We start from the raw sequence: 25045 nt of genomic DNA on the forward strand, positions 1-25045 counted from the left end.
TAAAACATCATTAAGTTATTTGCCCATGAAACTACATAAAGTCAGAGTCGACAATGGATGTCTGGCCTAGGGCACCAAGATGGACAGAAACAGGTCTACTGACATCAAAGTGGTCATTGCCTGTTTAAACTTGATTTAGTTTATGTACATGCATAAGATTGAAACTGTCTTTTTTGTCTCTTAAAGGAGAGAAGGAACAAACTGTGCAGGTGAGGAGAAACCCCAAGGGGCTTAGAAAAACATCTCGCCTCATCTTGGGGAAAAAAGATAGCAAACTGAGTCACTAGTGTATCTGTAAGATACCAAATGACATCAGAATCAACACAGAAGGAAACAGGAACCTCTGACTCACTGCTGGGACGACTCACAGCTGAGTTTTGCATCAGAAACAGGACAGATTACATGAAACATGAAGATATCATCAGACCATCAGGGATAAAAAATAGTTGAAGACAAAACACATTAAGCCTCGGAAGCTCCTGACTGTGAAAGAAACATCAGCTAACTTTGCTGTGAATCACGTCACTCTCCAGCTCTGGTAACTGGTACACACAGGTGTTACTGTAAGTAAAGTACTTCCTCTGAGAAAATACTGTATCAACATTGAGAGAGGAAATGAAGTCCAGCAGGGGGAGAGAAAAATGAGGTCACAGAGAGAGAGAGAGGGAGAGTACCTAGCTGAAAATTGTCCCTTTGCCATCACTTCCATTATCATTATTGCTCTGCAGTGATTTACAGGCTCATCACTCTACTATATGTTCTCCTATACCCTCCAACTCTGTGCCCTGCAGGCTATCTGCTGCATATGAACACACACTCACGTAAAGGGTGTTAGGTTGCACAAACATTATAATGGCCGGATGTTAGATAATAGTCAATGAGCTGTTCTGATATACGAAAGTAATAGACAAGGTGGAGGTGAAGATCATCAGAATGTGAAGAGGAAATACTTGTCCTCTGTCATTTCTGTATCAGGACACCTCAAAGTGTAATATCAAGCTTATACCATGGTTATTTACGTAAGGAAAAAAGGTAGGCTGTGTTTACATAGACACCCAGTTTTGTAGTTTGTTTGTAGTTAGTTTAACCCATAGTTGGGTTATTTTCACCAGTGAGTTTGAGGTGGATGGATGGGTCAACATGGATTTGGACGTGGGAAACCACTGTTTGTTTCCAGTTTCCCACCAACAGTCACCTTTGGTTTCTTTTAACCATGACTGTGATTGTTCCCTAAACTTAACCAAGTAGCTCTAACCCAAATCCCAATCTTTTCTCTGACATTAAACAAGTAGTTTTTGTGCCTAAACCTAAAGAAACCTCAAACACAGTGGCAGCAGATCAGAAATTGGTCAAAGGTTTTGGAAGGCACAGACAAATAACATAGTTTGTCATGAAGTTCTGAGGACTTGAGGTCAGTGAGAGGTAAATGGTAAAGTAGCACACAAAGTGAGAGTTAATTAGCACAGCACAGTTTGTTGCTCTTATTACCTACAGTTAAATATACCTTGAGCACTTATTTAGAACAGTGGTTAAACTGTTGGCACCACAGGTGTCCTGTTGTATGGATTTAACAGAAACCTACCGTCAAAAACAAGTATTTTCTGTGAGCGTGATCAGACCTGACATTGTTGCTCATCAACATTTTTTTGACTGCTGACAAATTAAATCTTGGGTAGTATCTTAGGGCACTAGTTAGTAACTACCTGTGAATGTATATTTTAATGGTTGTATAGCAGTTTGTCAGGTGTTGGGGTGTTTTTTCATGTTAAGTGTTACTACTGTGTTTGAAATAGAGTTTCTGGTTTACATTAAGGCGTTCTGTTTGTGGATTTTTTTATATAAATGAGGATGGGGATCACTGGCTGATACACTTGCTGTATTAAATTAATTATTATTATTAATTGTTGTTTTGAAGGAAAACCTGTCTAACCTACGTTGTCACTACTGATCAACCCGCCATTTTAAAACAAAAATAATGAAATTAAGTCAGTGACATGTCCCTTTAATAATTTTTGCTAAAAGCCTGCTTCAGTGTGTGGTGCTTTGTGCACACCCACACACCCTTGTGAACAGAAATAGAGTCACAGACACAAACACACACCTACTGACACATAATGTGAGGTCAGCAGGGTGGTTCAGTTAGGCATTAAACCAGTTCTTCATCACACCCACAGTGTTGACAAGCATTTGTCCTGCTGAGGTATCCTTTAGCAAAACACTTCATCTTTACCAGCTCTGCTGCTCTCTACCTGACTCCGACCTCTGACCCTTCTGTCAGGGAAGGAAAAATTATACCATAAAAAGGCTTTCTCCTTCAGGGGATCAATACATTTTACCTTTTGGGTGACATACCCCCTCTAGCCATACCCATAACTGAACAACTGATTGTTTTGTAAACATAGTGATTTGGTCGGTGATCATTTCACCATTGATACACTAATAAATTCATTGCTAGCAGACTACCGCATCAGGTCAAGTAAGCCTGAATTTTCATAATAATTAACCTGCATTAAGCTGCATCAGTCGTATTTCTGGCCACCAGATGAATGTAAGTCCAATATTCATTATACTTGTCCCCCTTTTATGAAAAAACTATTTGGCTCTTTAGCTGTTAGACACTTTCTTCTTAACTTCTGTCTGTCTTCCGTTTGTGCTGGGCAGGTAGCGTACATTGGGTATACGAGAACTTTTTTGTTTAAACAGCTGCCTGCTGCAGCTGGCAACAAGTCTGACTAGAGAATACAAATACTTTACACACAAATATTCAACTACATGACATGTTGCATACATGCAAACACCCAGGAAAGACACACACACAAACAAGGACACGGAGTCCAGACGTCGTGCCCTCGTGAGGTCCAAGAATCATGCTGGCAGGAGACGGAGGGACAGGTGGGCCAATCAGCCGGCCCGGCAGAGAGAGAGAGAACGAGGGAGAGAGGTGAATGGAAAAACTGGAGGAAGATTATAGACACAGGAAAGAATGACGTGGGTGAACAGGAGAGAGGAAAAAGACATAGTGTCGATATATTTAAAGGACAAGGATGGATGGAAGGATGGAGCAGGATTGACAAGCAGCTACTGCGCCATAGGATTAGGTTACTGGTTTGAATTTATACAGCTGGGAAAATCTGGCAATACAAAGTGAAAGCAGATCGAACTTCCCTAGTTCTTTTACTGCTTTTACCTTTTGCGCCTTTTGACAGGAACAGTCAAATGTCCTCAACGAGAAATTCAAAGGAGCAAATGTCCTCAATAACAAATGTATTATTTCATAAAAAAAGATACTATCTACTGATCTCTCCACATTTAAAAAAAAATGACAATTTCCACATTACTACCTTAAATCCAGCGATCAAGGTGCTCTTGTGCAAAAGACGTAAGCTCCGAAACCCTCCAGTGGCCAGAGGGTGTTTGCAGAAAAGCATGCACACTCAGCTAACCTTCCCTAGATAAATAAAGGTTAATAAAACATATATGTGATTAAAAGACAGAGGGGTGGCTGGATGGACATAGAGGAGAGAGAAGGAAAGACGAGACTATCAGTCTCTTGCTCCTTATCGGCCACCCTCATTTCTCCTCATCCTTCCTCCACCTGATCCTACATGAAGTGAAATTAGAAGAAGGCTGAAGCACTAAGAGAGGGAGAGAGAAGGAAAGGTGGAGAAAGAAAGGAATGAAGGGAAAATAAGGGAGTTTTGTTGGGGGTGGAGGTAGAGCGAAAGTCCATCAGCTGAGTGTTAGCACTCTGCTGAGATCAGCAATAATGTGAGAGTGAGAAAATGAAGAGAGGGAAAGGAAGAGGAAGGGGGGATGAGGATGGAGAATGTGGTCAGAATGAGAGTGCTTCCATCCTGCCTCTGCCAATGAAAGCTTCAGCAACCAGGAGATGGAAAGAAGACTGGGAAAAAAGCAGAGAGGAATGAAATGAGAGATGAACAAAGATGTTTGGATGGAAGCAAAAAAGAAAACTGTCTTTGATGAAGTGAGAGGGAGGGGTCTGATGACATAAGCTGGTGGAAAAGATTCCCAATCCCTGAGGTGATAGAGCCATTACAATACCCCCCTTCACCTCCAATCCTACCACTGATTTCTCTCCCGACACCCCTCTGCACCTAGCAAATGGGCTCTCCCAATGAAGGAAAGTGATTAGGTCATACCACCTTGATGGCGGAGGTCGGGGGTGAGTGGTGACACAGTCGGAAAGTGCTTCTTAATGTCCTGTATCTGTAGGAGAGACAGAGGGAGAGCAGGTCTGGTGTGAGAGATTTGGAGAGCAAAATTTTGTTTTCTTGACAAAACTGTGAAGAATTGACTGCCATTACTATATCCGTGTTGCTCCACAAACATTTGTAGACCAGACAGAAAGTAAACTATTATTGCATAGTGCTTAACTACTTTTAGAAAGGCCAGAATGCCAATGTAGCCTACAGTTTTGCTACATTGGCCCTTTCACTGTGACCAAATGGACTTGAAGGAAAATTTTGTGTGTTTTAGAGACTGACAGAAAAACGACAGATTCAGTCATTTCAGCAAGTGCCCCAAAATAACATATGTTTACTTTCAAATGACAAAGAACTCTAGCGGCCATAGTAATTATGGGAGGAAAGGAGGATGTCAGGTGATGTTATTATAGAGCAAGAAAGTCCACGTAGGGAGGAGGTCAGGGTGGATGGATGGGTCAACAAAGCATTGGACTTTAACACAGGAGACTGCTGATGGTTTTCAGTTTCAAACCGAGTCATTTGTTTCTTTACACCATGACCAGGATCGTTCCCGGACCTTAACCAAGTGTTTAATAGTGTAACCATAATGAAAAACGTCCCCTAACCTTCACAACTCTGTCATTTTAACCCAAACCATGATCTTTCCTTACCTAACCAAGCCTTAATCAGAGCGTTGTCGTATCATAAAACAGATTTATTTTTCAAAGGTTTTGGAAGGCACAGACAAATGATGTTGTCCTGCCGATGGGGGTGTCAGATCAGAAAACGCAGTTACAAAAACGTATTTTGTCGTTTAATTTGGAGGACCATCATTCCTATTAGTTATGATATCAGCTCTCTCTCAACAATTTCATTGCTAAGATAAGAGGACGTACAGTAAGCAACACTGCTGTGGCTTTGCAACATGGAGCAACCACATGAGTGATCAGACAGGCTTCACAGAAGTCCCCAATCTATCGGTTCCCAACCTGGCACTTGGGACCCCCACAAGAGGTCGCAAGACAAGTCTAAATGGTCACAAGATGATTAACAGGATTTTCCTAGCCTATCCAGAAAAAAAGGTCAGGTCATCTCACCTCACTGTTTGTGTTGTTTGCTTTGTTGAAGTCCATTGTAAAGTGGTGACAAACTAGACTCAAGTTATTTTGCTCATGGGCACCTGTATCTATGTTAGTCCTGTGTTTCTCTGCTTTCTGCTTCATGCATGCTGGGAAAGGTTCCAGCAGCTCATGACCCTGACATACCTTTAGCAGTAACGGAAAGCAAATTAATTATAATAATAATTAACTGCCAGAGCAAAAGTCAATACGTGTCAATGAGCTAAGGGAACTTATTATTTACATGTATGTATTTGGCAGACGCTTTTGTTGCAGACATATCTAAATAACCATTGTGATAATGGTGATGATGGACCCAGTGTTCCCTATGTTTTCTCCATGCATAATGCCATTTGTTTATTTCTTACACTGTGTTCGAACATATTGTTCAAAATCCTTTACTGTGCACGTTGTCACGCTGGAACATTGTCCATCACGTGTGTGTGTGTGTGTGTGTGTGAGGCGGGGGTTAGGGCTCAGTGGGAGACAATAAGGGGACAGGAGCTCACACTGTGATGACACATGGCACTCCCACACCATTTCCACACAATACACACATAAACCATGTGCACATACACGCACACATACACACACAGACAAATACTCACATATAGCACATACAGCTCATGCATGTGTCACTGGCTGGAACTTGTCCCAGTCTTTTGCATGTTGTGAGTGTGTATTTTTACTATTTTTGACACAGAAGCTACACTGTGATCACATGCATCAGTAAATATAAGCTCATATATGCCACTACACGTCTAACATGAATTGGTCATTTTAAAGCCCCGATGACTGCCAGGATTGCTCTGTCTGAGGGTCTCAGTGTGCAAAACAAAGGTTTAACAATTCAGAAATATAACCCTTAAAATCAACAAAACACACAGGTAGCCAGTGTAAAAATCCTAAAATGGGAGTATAGTGATCTTGTCTTCTGCCTTCTGAGTTATAGTTAAGTCTAAATGGAATGTAATGAATGCATACATGACTTTTTCAAGTTCAGTAAATGGAAGTGATGGCTGCATTTTGGATGTATTTAATAAACATTATTGAAAATAAGACTGATTTGACCAATCAGAGTCACTGGAGTTAAGTTCCTGGTTAAACAGCATCCCTAAATTTCTGGTTTAGGATTTTACAAGTACTACCCATATAGAATCATTTACTTTAATTAATTAATCAACTACTTGTTCATCGAAACAACAATGGCATTTTAGAAAGGCTCCAGTCTGGTTATTAAGCAAACCACAGCATAGAGACAGGACTACTGAAAGTTGTAAATGACCTGGGAATTATTGTGGATGCAAACACTGTGGCTGTCCTTCTTGTCTTAGACCCCAGTGCAGCATTCACCACAAAATTTTAATTGACAGACTCGAGAAATGGTTTCAGTCATATTTAACTGATATACATTTTCTTGTCAGCCTGGGTGCTCATGTATCAGAGATCATAGTATTGATTATTATTGATTATTATATTGATTATTCCTCAAGGAAGGATTATCGGCCTAATTTTGTTTTCGTTATATATGCTTCCACTTGGAAACATTATTAACCATCACCATGTCAACTACCATTTTTATGCTGATGACATACAATTGCACATCTCAGTCTCTCCAAATGACCCCAATGCACTACATGTTCTCATTGCCTGTCTCTGACATCAATGTATGGATGGGTAAAAACTTTTTTAAAGCTAAATGAGGAAAAAACTGAGATTCTATTTATAGGACTAAAAGCAGCACGAGAAAATCTGCACTCAGTGCTTGGAGGTCTTAGTATAGGTTAGGTTAAATCTAACATCACAAACCTGGGAGTGATTTTAGATTCATATTTAAATTAAATTTCTCATTTTAACAAGGTCATTAAAACATATTTTTTCCATCTCAGAAATATTGCCAAACTCAGACCTTTTTTAACTCAGAAAGATGCTGATATACTCACTCATGCTTTCATTACTAGCCGTTTAGACTACTGTAATTCCCTTTTTTACTGGATTACTCAAAAAGTCTATAAGAAAAGTTCAGAATGCTGTGGCCAGAGTCTTAACTAAAACAGAGAAAATGGATCACATCACCCCTGTACTTACTGGCTACCTGTATCTTTTAGAAGTGATTTTAAAGTTATTTTACTTGTTTATAAAGCTTTAAATGAGCTGGCTCCTCCCTACATCAGAGACTTTCATTTTATGTTACAGCCAGATCACTAAGGTCCTCCACCGCTTATCTTTTAAATGTTCCTTATGTGTCCCATAAAAGTATCGGTGAAAGTGCCTTCTGTTCTTATGCCCCTAAACTGTGGAACTCACTGCCTCTGGATATTAGAATGGCAACCTCTATGTATTTTTAAAAGGAAATTCTTTTAAATCTGGCTTTTAATGTGGAGCAAAGTTGGTTCTTACATTAATTTTATCCTTGGTGTTTATTTTATTTTATTATTGTTCTATTGAGTTTTATGTATTGACTTTTAACAATTTATTGTTTTTGTTGTTTGTGTTGCGCAATTTTTCTATTTAACACACTTTGGGCTACATGTTTGTATGAAAGGTGCTATATAAATCAAGCACAGTTGAGTTATATCTTATTGTATGTGTTTGTGTGTGTATGAGGGATGTATGTGTCTGTGTACATGTTGTTAAAGTCAACAATTTCAGTGTTCAACACACCAGCAGCAGCAAAGAAAGTGGGTCATCCATACTACCTGGGCTGCGCTGCATTCATCACTGTCATCAGATCGTACTCTGCATGTATGTGTGCAGCGTGAGTTCCTACACATATATTTGATGTGTATCTGTGTTTGTATTCAGTAAAATGATGCACTTGCGTGGGTGTGTGTGTGTGTGTGTGTGTGTGTGTGTGTGTGTGTGTCTGCATGCAAGGGAAGTTACACTTGTGTGTACATACTATATACTTGCACCATGTACAGGAGCTGCTGTTAGAAAAGGGTGTGAGGGGGTAAGTAAGGATAATGTGTGTGTGTGTGTGTGTGTGTGTGGGTGGGAGATGCGGGGGCTTGGAGGGGTTGAAAATCAATCGTTAGGAGACCCACTTCCCATCCCTGTTGCTGCGGCAATGCCCAAGATTCCATCAATGAGCCAGAGCTGCGTTGCCCTAGCAACGCTTATGAATGAGAGCAGGTCGGTAACCGTGGAGACTCGGCGAAGAGAGGAATCACCGGTTGCCATGGCAATGCCATGAACGGGGAGAGACCAGGCAAAGTGAAGATGGCGAGTGACCTCCGAGATGTTCATCATCTGTGCCATCAATCATTATTATCATCAGCATCACACTGGTGTCCCTCTGTAGAGACAGAGACAGCAGGAACTCACACACTTCACTGTTTGTAGATCTTTCTGGTAGTTTTCGACTGTTGCACAGTTGATTTTGTGTTCATCAACAGTGAACTGGGAACAAAATCAACTAGTGTACATTTACCAGCAATAAAAAATTATGAATAAATAAACAGTAATGAGAAAAAAAGAGAAGACCTAATCATTAATATTATAGCATGATAAATTACAATATTCTTACAATACCTATATGATTTGTGCTATATTGCCAGTTATTTTTCAAAATGAATGAAGATTCAAACAATCAAGTATTTTTTTAAATTAGTCATGCTTTTCAAAAATGGGTGGTAAAGGAATCAAAGTTTTCAAGGATTACTGTTAGCATATTATAACACAGTTTAAATTGTGTGCGTGTGCGCTTTACAGGTTGATTGTTAGGTGTTTCCCAGCAGTGAGAGCCTCTGTCATCACTGTCCAAACACCTTCTCCCTGCGTATATAAAATTCTCTCTTTTTTTCTCTCTAGAGTCTCTCTGTCTCTCTCTCTTTGGGGTTTATCTCTCTCTTTTAGCAGTTGAATCTCACACTTTTGACACAGGACTATCACTCTCTTTCAATCTGCTCACTCTTTCTCTCACTCTGTGTCTCTCCAAGGATGTTCCATCTCTTCCCTCCCAGTCTGTATTTCATCAGGGACTGTCATCTCTAGTGTCTAATACGATCTAATAAGAACAAATCTCCTATATGTGTGTGTAGAATCCCTGTCATTTAAATGAATGCTTTAGTAAGTTTTGGTCATACACTGTATATGTTGAACCGTAGCTAAATAACAGAGAAAAGAGGGAAATTGTGGGAGGCAGTTTAAGACAAGGATTAGCATTTAAACTGAAAATTTAAGGAAAACAACAAAAGGGATACTCCACTCAAAACATAATTCGACCTCTTATCACTCAATGTAAGGGAACATATCTTAAAAAAGAAAATATTTAAAAAACAGATGTGTTTATTGGCTCCAAATAGGAATGAAAATGAGGTATAGGCCTGACATGTGATTTGGGAGGAGTAATGTAGGTTAATTAGTAAATGTAATGTGATTCATTGAGTTAGTCAAGAGGTAGGATTAGGCATCTCAACAGCATTTATTTGGCATAAAACCCAATGTATATTATATAAGTACAATTGTCAGTGTCCCACAAGGCATGTCTATCAAGTACATTTACATACAACACACATACAGCAGCACTTGTGGTCTGCCTCTGTCACCAGATTTGTCACACATTCCCAAACATATTACTAGCGATTTTCAAGTCGCATCTCATATCTACTGCGATATGATTGTATAAGTGTGCACTACATCACAGCCACCTACGAAAAAAGAAATTTAATCTGCTGTTAGGTGAACACAACGCATGCACACGTACGGGAACCAGTTAGTTTGAAAACCAGATGGGACATAACACCGGCGAGAGAAGTGGGGGATTTTAACAACAAAGCCAGCTGAGCTAGCTTTGCAGTATGAAGTTCCACAAAAAGCAACATGAAAAAACAGTTACCCACAACCAACCTACTACTCTGGTTATTTAATTGACTTCAAATGAAGCTTAACGTTCCCACAATTTCTCTTGACAGTCCCTCAACATTAGTCAAACATCGTCCCAGCCTGTGGGAGTAGACGTTAGCCACATTAGCCCCACAACATGCAAATGCCAAATTCAACAGACTGACCTGCAAAATAAACAGTAAAGCAATATAAAAATTGCGAAACGACTTTAAACTTGGAAGCTGTTTAAAGTCATTTTGCCATTTTTATATTGGTATCAATGCATCATTGAGCTTCAGTTTTGAAGCGAATCCTGCTTTGTACTGGCCCTTGTTGAAAAAGCAGTCCAAAGTAAAATGGTTAACTTAGCATATAAGAGTTTTCCGTTTGTTGTGGGGACATTTCCATCAAAAATTAAGGTAAATTCAGTGGGTCTTCACTTCCTCAGATGGTTTGGAGTAGATGAAGACATTTGTGTTGGGTTTTGCAGCCAACAACAGAGAAATTGGCATGCTTTGCTCATAACCTTCCACATTTTTGTGTTACCGGAGTCGGCGTTAGCGAGGAAAATAGTAGGCTAGTTACTGGATGGAACTCCAGTGCTATGAGTACATGCGTAGCCCTCTACCTATCGCACAATAGTTTTTTTTATGCTAAAACATTTATCAGGGTAATGTAACAGTATTGCAAAATCCATGTCGTGGCAGAACACACCAGTGACGGTAACAAAACCGGTATACTGCCCACCCCTAGCCTACAGAGACAAGTATGCATCTTCCCACGAGACCAAGGTTAAACTGTGCTAGCTACAACGCCAATTAGCGTTAGCAGACAATAGTAAAAAAACGGTTTGAATGTCATACCTTCACTAAAGAAATAGTTCAATCATAATAACATTACTAATAGTAATTGTAAAAAGTAAGAGTTTTCAAAAAATCGTATTTGGAAATAATTAACTGTAACAACCTAACCTACATTGAAGCTAGCCAAGTTGTTAGCTTAATGAATGTTTCTTTAATCCACGTACTGTAGCCTGTCCATTTCTGTCTCATCCTGCTTATTATTCAGTGATAATGAGGGATAATTTTGGCAAATATTTCCAGTTTCTTTGCTCAGAATTGATATGACTGCCATAATTAGTCAAATTACATATTTTCTTTTCCCCAGAATTTAAAGTTTCTAAAGTTTTTCTTCATCAAGGGCACAATGCCAATGTATCTTTATGGTTTTAGAGAGATAGCTTTTATTGCCTTATTTTCAGGTAGGCTATACATGCTATCACCTTTTACACCTATTAAACAATCAAACAAAACCTGATAATTTTATGTGTGCCACAACACACACTTTATTTAAGGTTACTGTTACTGTGGTGCAAATTGGGCGTTTCAAGATTATGAATTTGTTTGTAAATGCAGTAGCTTTGATTAATGCTTTCTTTTTGTCTCATTCATTCATGGTACCTCACCACTCTTGGAAGATTAAAGCAAAGGTCATGATAATATGAAATCAAATTTATGAAATAGAATGTAACAATAATCATACATCATTTCATATCCAACATTTAGCCTCTTTCTCTCGCCATTTTTTTCTTTTCTGCTACTGCCAGTTGATTTCTTCCTCCCCTTCCATTTAACTACCTGTTCCTCCACTAGTGTTGTTGTTCCACTGTTTCCCTGATTTCATCTCTCCTAACACCCCTCCATGCCCCTCCCCCTCCATCCTATTCCTCCATCCCCATCACAACCGGCAGCACAGTCGTTGCTCCCTCTACTGGCCACCTCAGTGCACTGTGGGCAGGTTCAGCCGTTGCCAGGGGTGACTGCATCCTGGAGGTTTGGGTTGTATGGCAGAAGCGGATGGTTGCCGTCTCACACGGATGAATATTGAAGCTCTGCATTTGCCCCTGAATGAGATGTACAGGAGAAAAAAGAAGCAGTGAAATGGGACAAAAATAAACAGAGAGCAAAAGGAGAGAAAATGAATGACAGACAGATGAGACGGAAAGGCAGAAGAAGTCAGAATTTAGACTCAAGATGTAAAAAAAGACCCTATGCTCTTTTGCTTCATGCATCTACTCATCCATGCATAAATCCAATTCTCTGAAACTGAAAATGTATCTGAAGCTTCAATGGTCCCAATGGGGAAGTAGCAGTTGGAGCAGCAAATAGTAACAAGATACTGAAACGAAAATATCATAAAACATTAAAAATAGATTTAAAATTAGAAAAATATTAAATAATGAAGACTACAGTTTGCAACAAAACTATGAAGTGAAAGGACTGTACTTCAGGTGTAGCTGTAAAACCTGAAATGAAGATTAAACATTGTATTCAAAAAGTTACACAATATATGTGTTGGCAATGTATGAGAAAAAAATTAGAATGTGAACAAAATCGATATGGGATATCAGCTTATATATACAAAATGTGCACCACATGTTGTATAACAGAAACAAGATTTAGATTTCATATGAACAAAAAGTAGATTTTAAAATCAAACTGTAGATCACATGCATTTGGTTATGTATATGGTGTGCTTTCACTTACACAGAGACCATGTCAGACTATTACCTATATGTGTGTTCTGTTGGATCTTTACTGGACCTGAGGCTGTTTGCTTATTTTGCTGAGGTCCAGTGTTTTCAGGTCTGCAGCACGGCCTTTAGCCGTGGCAGTTAAAAAGCCATTGAGGGAATGAGGGGCTTGGCTGAAGGTACTGTGTCTGTTAATAAATGACCTCTTACTGGAATTAGCAACCAACCTGGAGAGAGATGGAGGAGGGGGGTGGGGTGAAGATGAGGGAAGATAGAACAGAAAGAGGGATGGGAGGAAGAGATGCCAAAATTAAAAATTTTGCTCAATTCATATTCGCTTACTGTGCCCCTCCTGCTATTTTTCCAAGTTACTTGAATCTCTATTTCTTGTTAATTTTCTTAGCTTTTATCTCTCCCTTTAGCTGTTAGTGTTATATAATGTTGCTATAGGTAGTCGAATGGAATTTCTTCCTGCTTTCTCACTTTTCATGGGTCAAATCCACAATTCATATGGCATTGTCAGGAATACTTGATTTAAGGGACAGCTCTTTTATCTGCGGGACCGATTTTCTAAGCCTTTTGACACAAAAGGTACTCTGCAAACACATGCAGATGCCTAGAAGTGCAGTTTGCCTGGCATCTGTGGCACCCTCTGTGTGACAGCAGTGAGGTGCACCTCTTCCGTAATTGCAAATGCATTTTAGGGTTAAAAAATTGCACAAAGAGATATGATAAGTGGGACTAATTACTCATTCTGCTGTATAAGGTTCACACATTTGCATGGGCCAGTTTTGTATGGAAACATTTTCTGACTGAAGAGCAGATGCACATAGCACAGCTGTATTAAAAAGAGAGGTTGTGATTGTGGAAAAGAACTACAACCATTGTATTGCACCTACTGAGGTCGTCTTCACTTGCAGAATACACTTGGAGATATAGTCCGTGGCACAGACTACGTACTGAGCAACTGCCTTACGAAGTCAAGCACTAAATATACACAGATTGCAAGCACAAATTTAATAACAGCACAAATTTGCCTTGCATTTCCAGGTTAGTAAATCTCAGGCCTGCATTCTTTTTGATTAGTAAAACATGTTAAAACGAGTGAGATCAAATTTTGCAAATCGCAGCTTGCATGTTGCAAATTTGGTCCCTGGCCTTCTGTTTTTCTCTTTGTCCTTTCATATATTGGAGGGTTTGCACAACTAAATACAGTATACATACCATTTTAATTGAGTAAACCCACCTTTCACAGGTTAAATACATTTTTAGCTGTAATAGAGATAAGTGTCCTGTCATTAGTAAACCAAACCCAAACTAAATTCTGTGTGTATAGACACTAGGAAATCTTTCTTGAGCACAGGAAGTGACCAATCAAAATCACTTTCGTATCTGATTAGTAAAGACAAATAAGTTGTCTGCAGTTAACTGATTTCACCTTTATAAAAATGTCTTGGTATTGAAGTTAAAAGAGCTGCCAACATACTGAATTGCTAACTGCAGCTTTAAGGAAATAAGCAAAAACTAATATTGCGGAAAATACACATTCTTTTATTATCAGTTGTGTTGTTTTGTCTTCGAATGATGTCTGACTTTAGGTCAAAATCTGCCCATGTATTGTGCTCCTCCCCTTTGTTTATCTCTCGCCTCCTCCTCAGAGCATCTCCTCTCTGCACCCCCAAACCTCCCCCCTTACCCTTGTGTTGGACAGACCTTCTGCCCCTGTACAAGACAAAGCATGGAATATTACAACCTGTCTCTGGCTGACTATACACCAGAGCTTCACACACACACACACATACACACACATACGCAGACACACACATGCACACATACACTATAGACGTCAGAAGAGGAGGCGTGTCTCTGAAGCCAAGTCAAAGACGGGGAATAAAGCAGTAGTGGCAAGAGCCATCATACTGTTACTAAATTACTGACTCAGTCATTCCAGTTGTAATTGTCAATTTTAAGTTAACGAACGACACAGGGTGTGATAAGCATATTGATGATTTTGAAAGACATAGCGTGTTAAATTGATGTTGCTCTCTGTTTTCTCTCCCTCTCTCTTGCTGTCTTTCCGTAGTATTTTGTCGTCAGTGGGGTCTCAGCTTGACCTAAGGACACTACGAGCCGTCAGAGTGCTACGGCCCCTGAAACTGGTGTCTGGGATTCCAAGTAAGTGCTGTTCTGTGTGTTTCTTTGTGTGAACACTTCCCTGTGTGCTTCAACTACAGTAACTGCAGTCTTGGTCCTATATTGTAAATAGTGTGATACTATTGTATGCCACCCTTTCTTTTTTTTTTTTTACACCTCAAACCGTCATGGGTAAAGTATGTTTGACTTGAAAACTGTGCATTTTCCCTCAGTTTGACAAACCAATGCAGCGGCAAATGTTGACAGTGCTCACCTTGTTTCTTGGTTTGTGGAAACAAGTCCTTACCACAGTGGCCTGGGTTCGATTCCAGCCCAGGGCCCTGTGCTGCATGTCATCCCCTATCTCTCCCCCCTTTCCGTTCTCTTTTCAGCTGTTCCTATCTAATAAAGGCAAAAAGCCAGAAAAATAATCTTAAAATAAAAATAAGGAGCTACAGTTAATGCTTCAACAATTTGAATGCAAAGGCTGGAAATAAACTACCTCAAATCAGCTCACAATGACATACCAGTTTGCCTTACAAATGCAGTCTACATGTAATATTCAAATGCATTGTTGATTGACTATACTACAAGCTCCTCCTCTGTTTTTTTGTCCTCCAGGCTTGCAGGTGGTGCTCAAGTCTATTATGAAGGCCATGATCCCCCTGCTGCAGATTGGCCTGCTGTTGTTTGTGGCCATCCTCATGTTCGCCATCATTGGCCTGGAGTTCTACATGGGAAAGTTCCACACTACCTGCTTCGACGAAGTCACACGTAAGAAAAAAAAAAAAAAAGACAGAATGTACTATTGTTGCCATCAGCCACACAGTAGTAAAATAAAGTAAGTCACATGTGGCCAAACTTTAGTGTTTTTAATAATCCTCAAGTGAAGGCTTAAATCTTAAGGTGGCTCTGTCCCACTTAGGCCTTCGTCACAGCAGAGCACAGCTGTAAATAATGATGGCCATTTAGCTTCTTCAGTTTTAGGGTCCTGGTATTGCACATGCTGGTGCACTGTCATACCATTCTAGGACACAGAGCCATCATTAATGTTATTAGTAACACCTGTGCTTTTCCTACTACTACTGTGTGTCAAAATGTCTGCTATGTAAATGGCCTATTAAGCCACTATGCACAATACCAGGGCTCTGTAATTGACACACCTATGTGAGAGCAGCCATTATTAATGGTATTAATTACACCTGTGTTTAACGAGTCAGTTTGTCTACAGTACCAGCCTCTTGGATAGGTAACACACCATTGTTAAAAGTTTGATTTCTGAGCTTGAGCTTGAGCTTCTGAACTTAGGTTGTGTTATGTCATAATAACGGCGGATCTTTCTCTCTTTGATCAGGAGAGGTAGTGGACGAATTACCATGTGGCACAGAGTTGCCGTCCCGGTTGTGTCCTAATGGCACAGTGTGTAGAGGTGGCTGGCTTGGCCCCAACTACGGCATCACCCAGTTTGACAACATACTGTTTGCCGTGCTCACCGTCTTCCAGTGCATCACCATGGAGGGATGGACAGACATGCTCTACTATGTAAGTTAGCCTGTCCACTGAGCCAAACTTTGCTTTTAACATTTAATAGCATGTAGTTTAGTTTACATTGCAACATCTGGGTAGTCTCAGGCCCTACCCATTATGTCCCTGAGCTACAATGTCCTGTAATAAACAATAAAGTCACATGTTTGCAATAGAAATCAGCAAGATAGCTAAAGCAGACATCCTTCAGAAATCTTTACATTAATTTTATTTGGGCTGCACATAAAATTGACTTGACTTGACTCACCATGAAAAACACCAGAATATTAATTACAACCAGGCTTTATTTATAATTCTTGTAAAACACAGTCCCTACTACTAGCGACAAACTTACGAGCAAGCTTGTGCTTAGCAGTATCTGTTGATTATGATCAGCAATGTTAACTATGCTTAACAGACTTAACTGTACTCACAAGTAGTATGGTCCCCAACATACAGATTATCTCTTTAAATCAAGAACAGACAGGTGTTTTAGGAAGAAGCACTAGGCTAACCAGGTAGCCAAATGGAAAAAGGAATTAGGCTCTCAGGTTCTCAGACTGAAAAGCACAGTGTATTAAGAAGTGCAAGGGTCTGCGTTGGTGTGGTTTGTTGCTACACGTATTGGTGACAACATAAAATACAAGCCAAGAAAGTCTTGTTTGAAAAATATATCCATGAGTTTGAAGGCTTATCAGATACAGAGTGCATACATTTTGAAAGCTATCACAGTGACAATACATTTCTCGCCTTGTCTTGATGATTGCGAGGTAAACAGTACAATCATTAGCATCCCATAAAAAATAAATAGGGGTTAGCTTTTCTTCACCCTTACGCCATTCATGTTTCAAAGTATGTGCACTTGCATGTATTTTATTGACCAACAGAGTTACAATGTTCTTGTTCTCTGTAATATGTATTAGGTTTGTACTGTATGTTTTTTTGCACTCTGAAGGACTTGCGGGGGTGGGTGGGTGTGGAGATTGGTGATTGGCTTGAATTTCATTCAGCTAAATGAGGCATAAAGTAGTTTGAGATTTGATTCAAAACACCATTTATTTGTCCAAAAGCCATTTTCCATCCCACTCTCTCTTAATCATTCTCTGTTTGACTTCCTTTATCTGTCTTCTCATCTGTCCTTTTCCTGCCTTCGGAGTTGCTCTCCTCTCTCCGCCTCCGTCTCTTCCACTCTCTATTCTGGTCCGTCTCGCTCTATATTTAACATCTTTTCTGATGGATGGAGGCTGACTTCCACTCTCACACAGGCAGTCAGGAGGAAACCAATGAAAGTTTAATAGAGAACGCGCTGCTTGCACTGTACCATGCAGTATAAAATCTAACCCAGCACTCCAGCTGCAGATAATAATCAGCTGATAGTTAAATTTACTGTAGGCATTTCACAGGTCACAGAAACACGATATCCTCCAGTATGTTGATTTCTCTGATTGTCAGCTGGTTTGTTTAGTGAAAGAAGGAAGTGACACTGTCAGTCAGTTTTGTTTGGTGTTGACATGCTCACCAGACACATCAGTGCAATCAATATATGTGAAAGCAGGAGATGCTATAACATAACACAGCACACGGCGTGTTTCTCTATGTTGTCGTTTCTACATGCAAATAAGACGTCTCTGAGTCCAGGTCGGGCTTTCAGATAGATCACTCCTGAGCCAGCATAATATACATACTTCAGCTCTCAGAAAGTTGCTAACATCCATCCATCCATCCATCCATCCATCTTCTTCCGCTTATCCGGGGCCGGGTCGCGGGGGCAGCAGTCTAAGCAGAGACTCCCAGACTTCCTTCGCCCCAGACACTTCCTCCAGCTCCTCCGGGGGGATCCCGAGGCGTTCCCAGGCCAGCCGAGAGACATAGTCCCTCCAGCGTGTCCTGGGTCTTCCCGGGGCCGCCCCGGTGGGACATGCCCAGAACACCTCCCGAGGAGGCGTCCAGGAGGCATCCGGATCAGATGCCCTAGCCACCTCAGCTGGCTCCTCTCGGCGTGGAGGAGCAGCGGCTCTACTCGAGCTCCCCGTGTGACTGAGCTCCTCACCCTATCTCTAAGGGGCGCCCAGCCACTCGGCGGAGGAAGCCCATTTCGGCCGCTTGTATCCCGCGATCTTGTCCTTTCGGTCACTACCCAAAGCTCATGACCATAGGTGAGGGCAGGAGCGTAGATTGACCTGTAAATCGAGAGCTTTGTCTTTCGACTCAGCTCCTTCTTTACCACAACGGTCCGATACAGCGCCCGCATCACTGCAGACGCTGCACCGATCCGCCTGTCAATCTCACGCTCCATCCGTCCCTCACTCGTGAACAAGACCCGAGATACTTAAACTCCTCCACTTGGGGCAAGGACTCCCCACCCACGCGAAGAGAGCAAACCACCTTTTTCCGGTCAAGAACCATGGCCTCAGATTTGGAAGAGCTGATTCTCATCCCAGCTGCTTCACACTCGGCTGCAAACCGTCCCAGTGCATGCTGCAGGTCCTGGTTTGAAGAAGCCATCAGAACGACATCATCTGCAAACAGCAGAGATGAGATCCTGTGGTTCCCAAACCGGACACCCTCCGCCCCTGACTGCGCCTAGAAATTCTGTCCATATAAATTATGAACAGAACCGGTGACAAAGGGCAGCCCTGGCGGAGTCCAACATGCACCGGGAACAGGTCTGACTTACTGCCGGCAATGCGAACACAGCTCCTGCTCCGGTTATACAGGGACCGGACAGCCCTTAGCAAAGGGCCCCGGACCCCATACTCCCAGAGCACTCCCCCAAAGCGCCCGGGGCACACGGTCGAATGCCTTCTCAAGATCCACAAAGCACATGTGGACTGGTTGGGCAAACTCCCATGAACCCTCGAGCACCCGATGGAGAGTATAGAGCTGGTCCAGTGTTCCACGACCGGGACGAAAACCACTCTGCTCCTCCTGAATCCGAGGTTCGACTATCGGACAATTCTCCTCTCCAGTACCCTGGAATAGACCTTACCGGGAGGCTGAGAAGTGTGATCCCTCTGTGATTGGAACACACCCTCCGGTCCCCTTCTTATACAGAGAGGACCACCACCCCGGTCTGCCAGTCCAGAGGCACTGTCCCAGACCGCCACGCGATGTTGCAGAGACGTGTCAGCCAAGACAGTCCCACAACATCCAGAGACTTAAGATACTCAGGACGGATCTCATCCACCCCCGAAGCCTTGCCACCAAGGAGCTTGCCAACAACCTCAGTGACTTCGGCCAGGGTGATGGATGAGTCCGCCTCCGTCCCCAGCCTCCGCTTCCTCTTCGGAAGGCGTGACAGCGGGATTGAGGAGATCCTCAAAGTATTCCTTCCACCGTCCGACAACATCCCCAGTCGAGGTCAACAGCTCTCCACCCGCACTGCGTACAAGGTGTTGGTGAAGCACTGCTTCCCCCTCCTGAGCCGTCGGACGGTTTGCCAGAATTTCTTTGAGGCCGACCGATAGTCCTCCTCCATGGCCTCTCCGAACCTCTCCCAGTCCTGAGTTTTTGCCTCTGTGACCGCACGGGCTGCAGCACGCTTAGCCTGCCGGTACCTGTCAGCTGCCTCGGGAGTCCCACGAGCCAACAAGGCCCGATAGGACTCCTCTTCAGCCTGACGGCATCCCTTACTTCCGGCGTCCACCACCGTGTTCGGGATTGCCGCGCGACAGGCACCAGAAACCTTGCGACCACAGCTACGAGCCGCCGCATCGACAATGGAGGTGGAAAACATGGTCCACTCGGACTCAATGTCCCCAACCTCCCCCGGGATCTGGGAGAAGCTCTCCCGGAGGTGTGAGTTGTAGACCCTGCTGACAGAGGGCTCCGCCAGACGTTCCCAGCAGACCCTCACGATACGCTTGGGCCTGCCAAGTCTGTCTGGCTTCCTCCCCCGCCAGCGGATCCAACTCACCACCAGGTGGTGATCGGTTGACAGCTCCGCCCCTCTCTTCACCCGAGTGTCCAAGACACGCGGCCGGAGGTCAGATGATACGACAACAAAGTCGATCATCGACCTCCGCCTAGGGTGTCCTGGTGCCACGATGCACTGATGGACACCCTTGTGCTTGAACATGGTGTTAGTTATGGACAAACTGTAACTAGCACAGAAGTCCAACAACTGAACACCGCTCGGGTTCAGATCAGGGGGGCCGTTCCTTCCGATTACCCCTCTCCAGGTGTCACTGTCGTTGCCCACGTGGGCGTTGAAGTCCCCCAGTAGAACAACGGAGTCCCCGGGTGGTGCACTGTCTAGTACCCCTCCCAGGGACTCCAAGAAGGCCTGGTACTCTGCACTGCTGTTCGGCCCGTAGGCCGCCACAACAGTGAGAGACCTGTCCCCCACCCGGAGGCGGAGGGACGCGACCCTCTCGTTCACTGGGGTAAACTCCAACACGTGACGGCTGAGCTGTGGGGCTATGAGCAGGCCCACACCAGCCCGCCGCCTCTCCCCCCGGCAACGCCAGAGAAATGGAGCGTCCAGCCCCTCTCGAGGAGACGGGTTCCAGAGCCCAGGCTGTGCGTGGAGGCGAGGCCGACTATATCTAGCCGGTAACGCTCAACCTCCCGCACAAGCTCAGGCTCCTTCCCCCAGCGAAGTGACATTCCATGTCCCTAGAGCCAGTTTCTGTGTCCGGAGATCTGGTCGCCGGCCCCTGCCTTCGACTGCCGCCCAGATCTCTCTGCACCGGCCCCTTACGGATCCTCCTGCGGGTGGTGGGTCCACGGGAGGACGGCCCCACGTCGCTCCTTCGGGCTGTGCCCGGCCGGGCCCCGTGGGGGCCCCACGGGGCCCGGCCACCAGGCGCTTGCCGTCGGGCACCCACCCCAGGCCTGGCTCCAGGGTGGGGCCCCGGTAGCGCCAATCCGGGCGACGTAACTGGCCTTGATTTTAAATAATCCATAAGGGTCTTCCATAAGTTGCTAACATCTATCAGTCAATCTTTGTGCCTTGAGTTAGTTAGCTGTATTTTTATTAACCAAGTAGTTTGATTAAGATTGAACTCTCTTGCAAGAGCTGGGATAAAGATTCAAACCACAAATCACAAATAATAGTCAGGGATTTCAGAAATCATAGTTCACAAAACACAAACACGCTACCTGTAACAGCTTACAACTGACACAATTTCATAATAAAAGAGTTTTTGACCACCAGTAGTGCTATGGAGCAATGTTTTCAGGTGTGGGTCACTGCCTTGTTTGTGTATGGTGCGCACACACAAGGACGCACATGCACTTGGGCAGGAACGCGGGTGGTGCAATTCACGTTCTGTTAATGGTTTCACTCTATTGGTGGTGGCAGTAATGTGCCAGCAAACATAGTAATGCGCAGGCAGTGAAGAAGAAGACTGCTAGCAAGCAAACATGGATGTAAATAATGCACAATTTAAAATATTTAAAAAATCCTCTTTGCAAATGTTTTGTGAGGAAGGAAATGCATTCAACACATTTGTTAGAACTCAAGGATACACACCATGTGTTCTGGTGACAAACACCAAATTTAAACATAACTTTTGTTTGTTTACAAGAAAACTTCACTGTGCACCTTTTAACTTTTTTTTGCAAATAATTTCAGCAGTAAAGTGCATATTACCAGTTGGTACAGGGAATATTGAGAGCTAAAACAATGAAAGAATCAACCCTCACCAAGGCTGTATCGGACTGAGAAATGTAGTCGGTGCCTATTGGAGATAAAATATTAGAACAAACACAGTTGAGAATCTGTGCACAACAGGAGCAAAGGTTAAAAAATGTTCTGACCTTTCAGGTCATCATCAGTCCTAATAAGAGTAACAGAACATACACATTTTTATATATTAGATGATCAGTAATAACACATCTGTCTGTGTCTCTGTCTCTGTTTTTTCTCTTGCAGAGTAATGATGTGGAGGGCAGTGCCTGGAACTGGATGTACTACATCCCCCTCATCATCATCGGGTCCTTCTTCATGCTCAACCTGGTGCTGGGTGTACTCTCAGGGTATGGTCTTCTATGTGTCTGTGGACAGTCATTTTCACATGGTTAAAATTTCATCCTCTTACTTTTTTTAATACTATATACTCCTGTGTGCTTTGTATATTTATATTTTGTGCCATGTTTGATTGAAATGAGCAAAATAAAATAGCAAAAAAGACAAATGTGCCCACAGTGAATTTGCCAAAGAGAGAGAGAGAGTGGAGAACAGGAGCGAGTTCCTCAAGCTGAGGCGACAGCAGCAGATTGAGAGAGAGCTCAACGGATACCTGGAGTGGATCTGCAAAGCAGGTCAGTGCACACTGACAAACAAACTGAGACAGTGGTACACACTGACACACACTGCTCCTTCCCATGTATAGACATACTGTATGTGAGAAAACCAACTAGATTCTGATGCCTTGTGTTAACATTTTACTTTCTTATTTGCTTGTACAGAGGAGGTGATTTTGGCTGAGGACGACGGCACAGGGAACTTTGATGGTAACTGACCTTCTCTCTTCTTAATTGTGTGTATGTGTACTGCATACTTACTGTAAGTGAGACAGAGAAAAAGAGATAGGCTAATGACATTAGTGCAGTCAGAGTATGAAGACTCATGCATTCACAATGACAGCTTGTACCGTGAGAAGATTAGTACTGCTATACTATGATGCAAAATATCAAAACACTGTTCTAGTGGGCTGGTTTGGTACAAGTTTTAGCAAGGTATTTAGCAAACAATGCTAAGCAACTTCAGAAGGACTCAGTTAAATGTGCAAATGTGGGGTTTTAATTAAATATAACTGCAAGTGTGTGAAGGGTGAGACAGTAACATTTGAGAGATAGACAGATGAAGAAGAAATAATCCTTTTTTCTCACAATAGGTTCAAGGCGAAGGCCAACCATCAAAACCAAAAACAACAAGACAGAGCTGCTGAACCCTGAGGAAGGAGAGGACAACATGGGAGACGCAGTAGGTAAGAAAAACAGAGGGATGGATAGGTGTGTGAAGGGGATGGAGACGCATGAGGATAAAATCTCAGGTCATAATTGTAAAATAGGGAAACGCCATAACTTCTACAACACTAGGTACATCCTGCTGCTGACTGGCAAAAGAGCAGAAAAGATTAGCTGATCAGTCGATCACTTTTAATTGTGTATTGTTTGGAAAGTGTGGTCTTATGTGTCATCTTATGTTAATGATGAGCCTTATATCATCTGAAGTGGTGGTAATGGGTCCAAAAGAAGAAAAAAATTCAATCAGTCAAACTCAGCTATAGACTGTCATGTCTCATGCCCTCCCCCCAGGTTTTGCCCGCTCCAGTATAAAGAGCGGTAAGGAGGGCTCCAATTACAGTAAGAGGGAGCGACGACTGCGATTCTTCATCCGCAAGATAGTGAAGACACAGGCTTTCTATTGGACGGTGCTCTGCCTGGTGGGCCTCAACACCATGTGTGTGGCTGCGGTGCATTACAACCAGCCTGAGCTGCTCTCTGACTTCCTCTGTGAGTAAATACACACATGAAACACTCAATATACAGGTACACATCCACACATACTGTACAGTGTGTGAACAAACTTGCCTGCAGACTACACTATACCATCAACTACAGGAACCTCTGCAAGAATCTTCTGAGAAACTCGGCCCTGTATGTGCTTTTTGACCCCAGGAACTCTGCTCCAGTTGTGGTTTCTAGGTTGTAGTTCCTCACACCCAAAACGTTGCTGACTGGTCAAGCACAACCCTTGAGACTGCAACAAGTGCAACAGCCTACGGCTATCACTAGTATTGATATTAGAACTTGGGATGGGAATTTAATTTAATGTTGCTGATGTTTAAATGACACTTATGAAGGTGACTTCCCAACGAGTCTTAAAAAGCAATATTGAAGATAAAAACAGAGTGAGCATTAGAAATAAATTTTACCTACAATATAACTTTATTTGCTGATATTTTTCATTGCAGCTGACACTTGTCAATGTGCAAATGTTCCACTGTATGTTACACAGCAGGTCGGTTTTGGGTTACATACCATCACACCAATTTGCATGTGAATTTGAGTATGGTATTTATTTTTAAAAGCATAGAGGGAACTTCAAAAGGAATATATACATTATATATATATTTTCTTTTAAATAGAAAAATATTGATCAAATATTAATCTAAGGTGCAGTCCATCTCTCATTTACTTCTGTTAAAGCCAGTGCGACTCTGACAAATTCAAGAATGCATTTCTTGTTTTGGCCTGAGCTCCAATAGACTCACAGGTCAAAGTTCAGCTTTGGTCAACTGTCATTCACTCAGTCAGAATAGATTAGATTAGATTAAACTTTATTGTCATTACACATGTACAAGTACAAGGCAATGAAATGCAGTTTAGGTCTAACCAGAAGTGTGTGCATAAATGCAGGATAGAGCAGTATAAAAATAGATTAACTAACTTTGTTACAGTTTTGTTGGACCGTATGACCGTACCTTTACATTACTAAATTCAATGCTAGCCACATTATTTTACAGTTGTCTCTCAGAACACTTTTCAGTTTAATCACCACTGCTGTCCACACACACCTCGTCCCAACCTGAATCATCTTTTTACACTTCAAATCTACTGTTTCCTCCTACACATGCAAACAACTCCTTCATATAAAACATGTTGTATTTTCTCTACTAACCAGTATCTAGTCCATCATTCCCTTCTTTTACATCTTCCTTTTGGTTTCAGTCATGCTCAGTTATACTAGATGG

The 25045-nt window shown here is 42.4% G+C and overlaps 1 protein-coding gene across 1 annotated transcript in view; it reads left to right on the plus strand.

The window, feature by feature from the left end:
• Nucleotides 1-25045, plus strand: part of cacna1ab (calcium channel, voltage-dependent, P/Q type, alpha 1A subunit, b) — a 196399-nt gene that overhangs the window by 99121 nt on the left and 72233 nt on the right. The window contains exons 7-14 of the mRNA XM_044190125.1: nucleotides 14767-14858; nucleotides 15438-15590; nucleotides 16171-16358; nucleotides 22219-22322; nucleotides 22492-22607; nucleotides 22755-22799; nucleotides 23183-23275; nucleotides 23607-23804. Coding sequence (XP_044046060.1) covers nucleotides 14767-14858; nucleotides 15438-15590; nucleotides 16171-16358; nucleotides 22219-22322; nucleotides 22492-22607; nucleotides 22755-22799; nucleotides 23183-23275; nucleotides 23607-23804 — 989 coding nt within the window. The remainder of the gene's footprint in view (nucleotides 1-14766; nucleotides 14859-15437; nucleotides 15591-16170; nucleotides 16359-22218; nucleotides 22323-22491; nucleotides 22608-22754; nucleotides 22800-23182; nucleotides 23276-23606; nucleotides 23805-25045) is intronic.

Source organism: Siniperca chuatsi, linkage group LG3 (assembly GCF_020085105.1).
Source record: "Siniperca chuatsi isolate FFG_IHB_CAS linkage group LG3, ASM2008510v1, whole genome shotgun sequence".
Classification (NCBI taxonomy): Eukaryota; Metazoa; Chordata; class Actinopteri; order Centrarchiformes; family Sinipercidae; genus Siniperca; species Siniperca chuatsi.